The 12519-nt window shown below is 37.0% G+C and overlaps 1 protein-coding gene across 1 annotated transcript; it reads left to right on the top strand.

The window, feature by feature from the left end:
- Nucleotides 1-7456: 7456 nt before the first annotated feature.
- Nucleotides 7457-10694, top strand: LOC133743270 (glutamyl-tRNA reductase 1, chloroplastic). Its single transcript, XM_062171136.1, has 3 exons — nt 7457-7942; nt 8610-8851; nt 9174-10694. Exons 1-3 carry the CDS (start codon nt 7696-7698, stop codon nt 10302-10304), a joined length of 1620 nt encoding a protein of 539 aa, XP_062027120.1. The 5' UTR covers nt 7457-7695; the 3' UTR covers nt 10305-10694.
- The last annotated feature ends 1825 nt before the right edge of the window (nt 10695-12519 follow it).

Below are 12519 nucleotides of genomic sequence, written 5' to 3'. Positions count from 1 at the left end.
CAGGAAACCTAGTCTTCACCACTGCCATGTTTGGGGATGTCATGCAAAAGCTAGGATTTATAATCCAAGCTTGAATAAACTTGATCCTAAGACAGTTAGTTGCTATTTTATAGGTTATCCAGATAAATCTAAAGGCTATAAATTATATTCTGCTCATCATTCACCTAGAATTTTTGAAACGCATCAAGTAAAGTTTCTAAGTGAAAAAGTTCACAATACAAACCTTGAGGATTTAACCTCAGATTTTGAGGAAATTGTGTCAGATGAGAATATAAGTGTAGTTTTGCCTTTAGAACAAGATGTAACTGATCAAGTCACTGGTCGAGTACCTGACCAAGTAACTGATCAAGTACCTGTAACTGGTCAAGTCACTGACCAAGTAACTGATCAAGTACCTGTAACTGGTCAAGTCACTGACCAAGTAACTGTCACTGGACAAGTAACTGACCATGTAACTGGTCAAGTAACTGACCAAGTAACTGTCACTGGTCAAGTAACTGACCCAGCAACTGATCAAGTACCTGTAGCTCAACCTAATCCTGACAATCCTCAGCCTAGAAGATCACAGAGAGCAAGAAAACCAACTTATGGGGAGGAAGATAGTGACTACATTGTTTATCTGCAAGAAGCAGAAATTGAAATGGACTGTGCAGAGGACAATGATCCAACTACTTTTAACCAGGCCATTGAAAGTAGTGAATCTCATCAATGGCAGCTAGCAATGGAAGCAGAAATTGATTCCATGAGCCAAAATGCAGTTTGGGAATTAGTTGAACTTGACCCTAATCAGAAACCTATAGGTTGTAAATGGGTTTTCAAAACCAAAAGAGATGCAAATGGCAATGTAGAAAGACATAAAGCAAGATTAGTTGCCAAGGGTTTTACACAGAAGGAGGGCATTGACTTTACTGAGACTTTTTCTCCAGTTTCTACAAAAGACTCGCTTAGAATAATCTTGGCTTTAGTTGCTCATTTTGATATGGAGCTACACCAAATGGATGTTAAGACAACTTTTTTGAATGGTGAACTAGATGAAGTGATTTATATGAGGCAGCCAGAAGGTTTTGTGCAAGCTGGAAGTGAAAACTTAGTATGCAGGTTAAGAAAATCAATTTATGGCCTTAAACAAGCTTCCAGACAGTGGTACAAGAAATTTGATTCTGTGATTTCTACTTTTGGATTTACAGAAAATCTTGTTGATGAGTGTGTTTACTTGAAGACAGTTGGGAACAATTTTATTTTCCTAGTACTCTATGTCGATGATATACTTTTGGCTAGCAGTAACATTAAACTGCTTAAAGACACCAAGAGCTTTCTGTCAAAGAATTTTGACATGAAAGACTTAGGAGAAGCATCCTATGTACTAGGCATTGAGATTAAAAGAGATAGAGCACAGAGACTACTTGGTTTGTCTCAACAGAATTCTGTTACCAAAATTCTAAAGAGATTTTGTATGGAGAAGTGTGCAGTTGGAGAAGTCCCCATGTCCAAAGGAGATAAACTAACCAAGAAGCAAAATTCCAAAAGTGATGTTGAGAAAGAAAATATGGAGTCAAAGCCTTATGCTAGACTTGTAGGAAGTCTCATGTATGCACAAGTCTGCACTAGGCCAGACTTGTCTTTTGCAGTAGGGATTTTGTCAAGATTCCAGTCTAATCCAGGCCATGAACATTGGGTAGCTGGGAAGAAAGTGTTGAGATACCTGCAGAAAACAAAGAATTATATGCTAGTTTATAGGCAAGTGAAGGATCTGAAACTTGTTGGATTCTCAGACTCGGATTTTGCAGGGAATTATCCAGACTCCAAGAAGTCGACTTGTGGATATGTGTTCATGCTTGCAGGAGGTGCTATTGCTTGGAAAACCATGAAGCAAACTCTTGTTTCAACTTCTACTATGCAAGCTGAATTTATTGCAGCATATGAAACTGTGTGTGAAGGACTTTGGGTTAGGAATTTTCTCATGCAGACCAAAGTATTGAGTCACATTGTGGCTGGCACACTTGTGATTTATTGTGACAATGAGGCTGCAGTTTTCTTTAGCAAGAACAGTAAAAGATCAAATAATTCTAAACACATTGATTTAAAGTATTACAGTGTTAGAGAAAGGGTTAAGCATGGTGAGATAGCTGTTTTGAGCATTGACACGAATTCACAGCTAGAAGACCCCTTCAGCAAGGCCTTGTCAGTAGCAGCATTCCAAAAGCATACAGCCAGCATTGGAGTTTTAGCTAATCTTGATGTTTAGGTTCAGTAGAGAGTTAATCCAGTTGGAGCAATTTAAATTTCTAAGGTTTTTGAGTTCTTGTATTTTTAGTTGTGATTTTTTGGTTTTGTTTATCACAACTTGTTTGTAATGACAGATTTTATTATTAATAAATTTTGAGTTATTTTCAGATTTTGGTTATTGCTGCAGTTTTTGTTGAATGTTCTGAAAATTATTGATTTTGTGTTTAAAGTTATACTTGCTATCAGATGGCTTAAATCATGTGAAGCATGATGTTAAGGTTCAAGCAATATTTTTAAGCCGTCAGTGTTCAGTGAATTTGCTTGAGTTTCTGGTTTTAGAAACATATAGTAGGACCTAATATATGTTTACTTGTTGGTACACATTAACATATATTGTATCACTTCAGGTTTTGACATATGTACGTGGATTGCAGGAGCTTGTGTTTGTGGTATTGAAACTCTGCATTTTTGTTAAAATGTATACTGTTTCTTGCTCTGCATAAGTAACTGTAGTCTGACCATGTTGGAATGGATTTTCGATTTGAGTTTGTCATCTGGCGCGCACTTCAGTAAGTTAAGTAGGTTTTGATGTTCTCTGGTGCAAATCATCGAGCATGATATGTGTGAGTCCAAGGGGGAGATTGTTAGATCAAATATGGACATAACACATATCATCATAAAGTAATTGATGATTAGCTAAATGTCAAGCCTAGCTAGTTTAACATGGATACAAACTGTAAATCAATATTAGTAACTTAATGAAGCAATGTATCAATTCATTAAGGATAGTAATCCATTGCTTAGTCTACAAGAAAGGCTACAAGATGTGATACATTAAGAATCTAACTAGGAAACCATGAGGAATGCTTTAATGGGAAGCTTCTTGTGAGGGTTAAGTCACCTATATATACAGATGAATTGGTCCCTGATTACTACCACGACTATTGCATAAGTTCTGTCCATTGAGAGGCAAGTTGGTAAGTAACAGAAGACCATATTTAGTGATCGAGTTAAGCTGCTGCATAAGATGGAATCCATGCCTGTGATTGTTGAAGGTAAGTTCTAGTTCCTTTGTGATTGTTGTTAAGCTTGTATGCATATGATTGTGAGCATGTAATTATGGTTTTACACTGCAATCCTAGTTTGGCAATCTGGTACATCTTATAGCTAAGCTAGATACCGCAATCTCTGTAATCATGACTTTGAAGACAGTGCTGAGTTCCACCCCAATAACAATGTCCTTATTGGTGGGGAAAGTAGCTTTTTGCTCTAAAATCAACTTCTTTTTCTTGAATTCTGGTGGTGTTAAAGAATAGATTAAGTTGTTCAGATATCTTGGAATGCACTACCCAACATGGTCTAAAATAGAATGGAGATGGATTCAAGCCTGAGATTGTCCCAATTTGAAAACCCTATCTCCATTATTGACAAACACTTGTGAACTATTTAAGCACGAGTCAGATTAGAAAATGGACATCTGTTTTGGCTTAACTGTGATAATCATTTATCGTAAAACACAATGCAGATGCTCTTGAAGTTAGTTTATGCATGTTGCTAAAACTAAATTTTCAAGCTCAACTTAATCGAGGTCATTTGAGAAAACCCTATTCTTCATCATGCTTACAAAAACATCACGGCAAGATTGTCGGATTGGAAATGTTAATGGATGCTTGGAAGAATATACAGTTCACATTATATTGCTCCTACTGTACTTCTAGCCAACACTATGTGCTTGAGCGCGGTTTTGGTAAAAGAAAAACTGTACTTGCAGATTGCATATATATAATTTTTTTTATATAAAGGTTTATCTATTCATTATATTCTTGGAAGTCGATCACTAATCTAGCTATAAAGCAATCGGATTTTCGATGACTCATAGGTGTGACTGACAATGTTAAGTAACTTGATGTCAAAGAGAAAGATCTAATACGCATTTCAGAATATTCAATGTGAATTATTATTCACGCAAATTAGATGATTGATATATCAATGAATTTAACGTGTCTCGTTATCCTAATAAACTAGTTGCAGTAGATGAGAGTAAAATATATAAAAGTATGGTCACTTGTCTGATAATATCTTTTTTTTTTTCTTTATTATTATTGAATAAGACAATAGAAAGTGTTTTAACAAGATTAATAGGGAGTTTTTAGTTCCTCTTTCTTTTCGTTCTTTCTTTTCTTATTTCTATATTTTTTTTTTCAAAGGTATTTCTTCAATTTTCTCATCGCCCTTGTTTGTACAGCAAACAAACACCAGTACTATCGCATGCAATTGAAACAAAAGCAAACAAAGTAAGATATATAAAACAATGCAGCAAAATTTATACAGAAGATATTCAAACAACAATATATATATTTGAATTGGCATGATATTAAAAAGAGCAGAATGGAAGAAAGAGTCACACGTAGTGGTTAAATTATAGAAACCACAAAGTTGCATATCCAAAAGTGTGAGAATTATTGTTCTCCACGTACGAGTCGGAGTTTCTCATTCTGAAAGTTGTGGCAAATAGAGGCCTGGAAATCTGAGGAAGCAATCTCTTTCACATATCTTCAGCCCCCACATCTTCCAACCTTATCACTTTCTATATGTATCATATATTTCATATAGTTTTGAAAAAGGCATCCAGGGCGGGTTGAAAGCATCCATGGGAACATTGTCAGCTTGATACTCTATTTCGTCTTTAGCATAAGTTAATTTGTCATTACTGACTTTGTCTCTATGTAAGATTTAGATGGTTGATATTGATCAAGTGATTCAAAGACCAAACATAAAGTTAAAGGGGAGTGAAATTACTCATATAGAAAGAAAATCATGAGTGAAAATAATTTTTTTTTTTTAATAATTAAGAATCTACAACAATTAATTCATAAGTCAGAATTCATGACTTTTCACTTACAAATAGAAAACTATGTTACTAAACCAAATAATAGTGGGCATATAATTGGTAATTGATAACTCTTATTACAATATTTATTTATTACGTTGGTAAGATGGGGTTATAGTCCCAAAACAGTTAAATAACAATTTAGCTAGGATCAAGGATTAAAATATTTGTATTTACATATTTATCAGAACTTAGAAAAAGAGAGATATCAGAAATATATCTCCAATATCAGGCATATCCGGAAAAATATATCTTTTTTAAAAGAGTCAATTTATTTGAATTACATATAAATATTGTACATACCTCCAATAATATGGAGTATTTGCTATCTCACCAAGCATAAGTAACTCCTACTTTGGGACATCCACGAGACATGGCAAGGCCCAACCACGACATCCATCGTGTAGCTCTATGTTCAAGCTACACCACGGTATCCGGAAGTCGCAAATCCGCCTCCGGGAAGCCACGTTCCCGCCCTTGCCAAGATGCCCTCACAACTAGGCTTTCTAGACTAGAATTGTGTGGTTGCTTATCCCACATCGAAAAACATGTAAAGGAAGAGCATTCCTTCATCTATAAAAGGAATGCCTCCTCCCACAACTCAACACATTCATTCATCCCATTACATCTCTTGTAATCTTGTTAGGCCGCAAGGCTCAACACACTAGTACAACATTCAAGTGGACGTAGTCTCCCGCTCATGCGGAGGCGAACCACTATACATCTCGTGTCAACTCTTTCTCTTTCTCTATCTCTCTTTACTTATCGTTAATTAGATCCCCACGGATCCAAACATTAACAAATACATATGAATGTCAACTTTATCTACATCTAAATATAAACTCTAGGTGGTTGAAAAGTCGTTCGTTGGTCTACAAAAATACAATAATCAGACCAAGACATGTGACTCATATAGTACTAATTGCTTCATCATGAATTCTCCTCGCTCAGATTCGTCTTCAAGGAATTTCTTCTCACCTGGATTCCACTCCTCACTCGGATTTCCTTTGAAATGAATACTCCTAACTCAGATTCTCTTTGAGGAGATTTCTCCTCACCCATATTCACCTTGAGGAGATCTCTCCTCACACATATTTGCATTTAGAGAATTACTTCTCAATTCTCAGTTTCTCACCCATAATCTCCTTGAGGGTATTTCTCCTCACCCAGATTCATTCTCTTTGAGGAGATCTCTCTTCACATAGATTTGCATTTAGAGAATTACTTCTCACCCAGAATCATTTTGAGGGGATCTCTCTTCATCCAGATTCGCCTTGAGAGGATTTCGCTTCACCCAAATCTGCCTTCAAAGGTTTCACTTCGAGGCATTTTTCTCAAACAGGTTAATTTGCCTCTTTATTAGGTCATATCTTGACTAGAAACCGTTGTTAGAATTTTACACCCTGATATAAGTCATATAACCTCCATATTCCATAATGTATGTTTCTCTGCGAATAACTGAGTTTTTTTTCTTTTATTTTTTTATTTTTTTTTTCAATTAAACTTTACAGATATTTCTTCATTTTATCAGAGATATATCTCAAATATCTAATATATCAGGGATATTTGATGATATCGGAGAAATTTCGCAGAAATAATAGAAGATAAAATATTTTCCTCCTATGATATATCGGTCTCTCCAAAAACAGAGATATCAGGAGATATATTGGAAATATCGCAGATATGACTACTCTAAATTTTAGTTGGCTTAATCAGATCACCAATGTCATCGCCAACAACATGAGCAGGGGGTTTGAGCATGAAACGAAGACCTTGAGAATTAGTCACACAGCTTTTGGCAAAAATATCAGCTAATGTGTTCCTTTCACTATCTTTTATTACAATCTTAGAAATACATCGATAATACCTTTATAACAACGTCCTAAATAAATTAAAGCATTGAATGACTATATCTCGTTAAACGAATAGCTGAAAAGAAAAATATACCATCTTATTTTCAACAAATAGTGAAAGACATTATTGAAATCTATTTATTTTTTATTAACATAAGAACAATATGCTTTTTCTCAATCTTGGTTATCTAAGAAACAGTTGTAACCGACCGTGAGGAATAACTGCATCAAAGCCGCATGTGTTCAATATAAATACAAATTATAATAACTTAAAACTGTAAATTTATCATCAACCGTCAGATACATTTGTTTCTTACAGTCTCTCAAAAAACGGTTGAGCAGCTCTCTCTGCTTTTTATATGATTTTCGTAAAGAGTAGTGGGTCCCAAAGAGATGGGAAGGAGAGTGTGGATAAAACGTGTGTTCCATCCGCCAATAAGAGCACAGAGAAATCAGAAACACACCCCAAAATCCCAACTCATCCCCATTGGCATTGACATAACCAACATCAAACCACACACACACAAACTGACCAAACAAACAAACAAAGAGAAGAAAATACGAGGTCAAATTCTTTTGTGTAACCCACCAAACCCAAACGGCCACCTCTCCCTTCTAACAGCTCCACGAGCCCTGGTCGCATTTCCCATCCCAGCCACACTCCTCTCCTCTCTCTCTCTCTCTCTCAATTCCAGGCCTTTCGATCACGCCCTGCCGTTTGGGTCAATGGCGGTCTCGACCAGCTTCGCCGGAGCCAAATTGGAGGCTCTTCTCTTGAAGGCCTCGGCATCTTCTTCTTCTTCTTCTTCTTCCTCCACTGCTTCGTATTTGCCGAGGCCCATTTGGACCAGAAGGGTCCAGAGAGGAGTCAGGTGCGAAGTGACGGCCTCTGATGCTGCGGTTCAGGCTGCTCAGAGTGGCTCTTCTTCCAATGTCTCGGCTCTAGAGCAGCTCAAGACTTCTGCTGCTGACAGTGAGTTTCTGTATTCCCATTAAAGCGTTTTGCTTTCTGTTTGTTTTTGGTGTATGGTGTAATGGGTTTGTGCTGGAATTGAGTTTTCTGCTTGTAAATTGTTGGTTTGGTGTAATTGGCTGAATTCTGGACGGTGTTTGTGTTTCTGGTTCTAGAGTATAGAATGCTGATTAACAGGAATTTTTTTTTTTTTTTAAATTTGTTAATGTTCCCACTAGTATTTTTGTGGTGTGTAATTTTGAAGTTGAAGTGAAAAGGCAATATTGGCTGCGTTTTCCTAATCTGAAATTGGTAATATAGTTCATATTATATATTGATGATTTCAGTACTTGTAGGAAAATATGATAGTGATATTATTTCAATATTACGACTTCATTGTGATTTAGACTTTCATCATATGCCCCACTTGTTTTATTCCTAGTGGTTTCAGCTCTACAATTCTGAAGCTTTAGGTGACCAGTATTTGATTTCGTTTATTTGGAGTTTAATATCTAAATTCTATTCCGAGTTGCTTTCCAAGATTGAAATTAGCAGTTATTGTTATTTATTTTTTTACCACGGATAAGGTTGTTGTGCGGCTTCTTAGAACAAGCTTTACAAGTCTCTGGCTTATTGTAACTATTCTTGTAGTATTGTTTGACTGAGCTTTCTACAATAAATCTCTCAGGGTATACAAAGGAAAGAAGCAGCATTGTGGTCATTGGGCTTAGTATTCACACAACACCTGTTGAGATGCGTGAAAAACTAGCCATTCCAGAAGCAGAATGGCCTCGAGCCATTGGGGAGCTGTGTGGCTTAAATCATATAGAAGAAGCTGCTGTTCTTAGCACCTGTAACAGAATGGAGATATATGTCGTAGCTTTATCTCAGCATCGTGGTGTCAAAGAAGTGACCGAATGGATGTCAAAGGTACTCTTTCTCTTTTTTATGTGTATTCTAGTAAAAACTAAAAAGTTCAAATGGCGAAATATCTAAATCTATCGATTTTAAAAAAAGGATCTTATGGTAGAAACCTTTGGCATTGATTGACCATCTGATTTGACACTTTCAACAATCTACTTACTTTCCTTGAAAAGAAGAATTACACTCTCCTTTCATTTGTGGCCTACAGTATGAACTTGTTAGTATTTACTTTCACTTGCTGATATACTGAATTGTCCTGTCCTAAATTGAAAATGAATCATTTCTAGGTCTAGAACATTTCATGACTATCTTTGACTTTTGTTGACAGACAAGCGGAGTCCCCGTTTCTGAGCTATGCGAGCACCGGTTTCTATTGTATAACGGTGATGCTACACAACATCTCTTTGAAGTATCAGCAGGTCTCGACTCTCTTGTCCTTGGAGAAGGTCAAATTCTTGCCCAGGTGAAACAGGTTGTCAAAGTTGGGCAAGGAGTTGTTGGCTTTGGCAGGAACATCAGTGGGCTGTTCAAGCATGCAATCACTGTGGGAAAGCGTGTTAGAACTGAGACTAATATCGCTGCAGGTGCAGTTTCTGTAAGCTCTGCTGCTGTTGAACTTGCCTTGATGAAGCTTCCTGAACCCTCTCATGCTACTGCTAGAATGTTGGTGATTGGTGCGGGGAAAATGGGGAAGCTTGTGATCAAACACTTGGTATCCAAAGGTTGCACAAAGATGGTGGTTGTAAATAGGAGTGAGGAGAGAGTAGCAGCCATCCGTGAAGAACTGAAGGGTGTTGAGATAATCTACAAGCCCCTCACAGAAATGCTTACCTGTGCAGCTGAGGCAGATGTAATTTTTACAAGCACTGCATCAGAAACCCCATTATTTTTCAAAGAGGATGTGAAGGACCTTCCTGCAGTTGGTTCAGAGACTGGGGGTTTGAGGCTATTTGTCGATATTTCTGTCCCTAGGAATGTGGGCTCATGTGTTACAGATGTTGATGGTGCTAAAGTTTACAATGTTGATGACCTTAAGGAGGTTGTGGCTGCTAACAAAGAGGATCGCATCAGGAAAGCGATGGAAGCTCAATCAATTATTACTGAAGAATCGAAGCAATTTGAAGCATGGAGGGATTCATTGGAGACAGTTCCTACCATCAAGAAATTAAGAGCTTATGCAGAAAGAATCAGAGTTGCTGAGCTAGACAAATGCTTATCAAAAATGGGTGATGACATATCAAAGAAAACAAGAAGAGCTGTGGATGATCTCAGCCGAGGTATTGTGAACAAGCTCCTTCACGGTCCAATGCAGCACTTACGATGTGATGGGAGTGACAGCCGAACTTTGAGTGAGACCCTTGAGAATATGCATGCTCTTAATAGAATGTTCAGTCTTGAGACAGAAATATCTGTATTGGAGCAGAAGATTCGAGCTAAGGTGGAACAAGCCCAGAAGTAAGCTCCTACATCATTTTTCTTTCATGACACTTCTACTTCCTCGAAGTCAAATAAGGGGAAAGATCCTCACATTGTGGTTTAATGTTCACTTTGGTGTAATCTAAAATTGGATAGATAAGTGGTGTTGGTCCCAGCTAGGGATCTACCAATTCATTCATTGGTGTAAGGCACTTAACCTGGCTGTTATCTGGGAGTTCTTTATGTCTTCAATGTGTTCTTAAGTGGTTGTTCGGCTATGTATGCAGTAGCAAATTGCGGAATTATGAGGTGAAATTGTCCGTAAAGTTACGTCTCTATCTTGTATACTGTTGATTCTTGTAATTAATGATCATTGGATTTGGAATTTTGATATGAAATATATATAGTTTTCTGCTGTGTAACCTCCTAAAAACAGATTTAGTTTTTCCCAATCATGAATAATCTCAACTTTTTTATCAGCAATGATGAGAACTGCAGTGCCATATGTCTTGCTAAATTTGAAATTTTGAGATGTATACGTCTCTAACTTTCACTGTTTCACTGATGAATGTACCAATCAATTACATCATCAAGTAGACAGCCGGTGAGCAACTGAGGCTGATATTTAAACAAACAAAACAAAGATAGGGAACTTGTAGGACTTTTCTAATCAAGACCCATCATTTGCATCGCAAGTCCCTGGAAAGATTTCTGATAATTGGATAACCCTGTGTTTCTTCAGAATTACGATGAATACTAACTTACTTGATGCGTCTAAACTGAGCTTCAGGCATGGTTTGTATATCTGATATCTGATGGTTCAAGTCGCAGACTAGGTTTAATTGCCATTTCAAACTCTACCTGCCAAGCAGCAGCCAGTGACACAAGGAAAGAACTCCAGCTCCATATGTCTTGCTAAATAACTCAAGATTTAACTTCCAGATTAGTTTACGAGCATGGAAGCATTCCCCAAATGGCATGGAGGACTATTTCTTCCTTAAAACCCCATGTACAGCACTCAGCATCAGCAATAATTAATGTCTCCTACACAAGCTAGACGTACATGGAAGAAAGTTAATTGTGATAATGCCCTCTTTAAGAAAAGCTTAATTCTTCTTGTTAGCAACTGTGATCGAGACCCCAAATTGCTTTCCCAAGCTTATTGGATGAATTGGCATTGCTGCCCCTCCAATTAGCAAGTCCCATTGCCTCTTGACATCATTACCCATTCCATCTTTGGAATAATGCCATATCTGCTTGTCATCCCCCTAGGCCTGAACCCTTGGCTAGGGATGGTATGGCAAAGGTCAGGCTGTTTCGTGTCTAGGAAAACAAATTCCTACTAGTCCCCATTCATAATGCTTGAGCAACTCCAACAGCTTCTCTATAATTTCTGTATTATAGGGAAGTAAAAGTCAAAGCATTAGCCTATTTTTCTTCTCCAACTCCAACAGATTTCCTATTTTACAGCAATATCTGAAATCTCCATAATTCTTCCTTAAAATGTTAAAGATTGCTGTAAATTTAGAAAATTTTATTTTCTCTTTCCTCACTATCCCTAAAATGAGGATAGTTATAGGGAATCTGTTGGAGCAAAAGAGACTCATTTTTCTCTAAAATAAAGAAAAATCAAAATATGGAGAAACTGTTGGAGCTGCTCTAAGCCCAGTTTGGAATTGTTGTGTTGTGAGAAAAAAACACTTCCGATATTGCTGTGAGAGGAAGCACTTGTGATATTGCTGTGAGAACAAGCACTTTCGAAGCACTTTCTCATATTGCTGTGAGAAAGAAAAAAAACTGAGGTGTTTGATAAATTGTTTTTAAAAGTGGTGTGAGAACAAAAAGCAATTTCCTAGTGTTTGGTAAGTTGTAAGTAAAAAGTGCTTTGGCTGGGATATAATTACCAAAATGGTCATACATGCTAAAAAATGTTACTAAAATACATAACTTTGTTTCTGATTATGTAATCATACCAAATTAAAAAAATTCTCATGTATTGTCCTTTTACACTAGTTCAAATTATCAATGCATTACTTTTATCTCAATATGTATATTAATTCTACAAATTATATAAGGATGATTGATGCTTGAACAGTTTAATGACCGTAGAGAAGGAAGGAGGAGAAGACAATCACAAATAGAACTCCTCTCTTGTTTTTGATGAGAACGATGATGCTCCTCAGAGAGCTAAGGAGGAGAAGTAGAGCCCTTCTCTGCCCATTTGCTCCGATGAGGATTAGGGATTAGGGAGTTTACGA

Source organism: Rosa rugosa, chromosome 4 (assembly GCF_958449725.1).
Source record: "Rosa rugosa chromosome 4, drRosRugo1.1, whole genome shotgun sequence".
Classification (NCBI taxonomy): Eukaryota; Viridiplantae; Streptophyta; class Magnoliopsida; order Rosales; family Rosaceae; genus Rosa; species Rosa rugosa.
Note: the sequence above shows the minus strand (reverse complement) of the source record. Positions and strands in the feature narration are given on the sequence as shown.

Bases quoted from the DNA above. Each gene is read 5' to 3' on its own strand.
- LOC133743270 (XM_062171136.1), top strand. From the start codon at position 7,696: ATGGCGGTCTCGACCAGCTTCGCCGGAGCCAAATTGGAGGCTCTTCTC. The intron at 7,943-8,609 runs GTGAGTTTCTGT...TAAATCTCTCAG, and splicing joins CAAGACTTCTGCTGCTGACA to GGTATACAAAGGAAAGAAGC. The intron at 8,852-9,173 runs GTACTCTTTCTC...TTTTGTTGACAG, and splicing joins TGACCGAATGGATGTCAAAG to ACAAGCGGAGTCCCCGTTTC.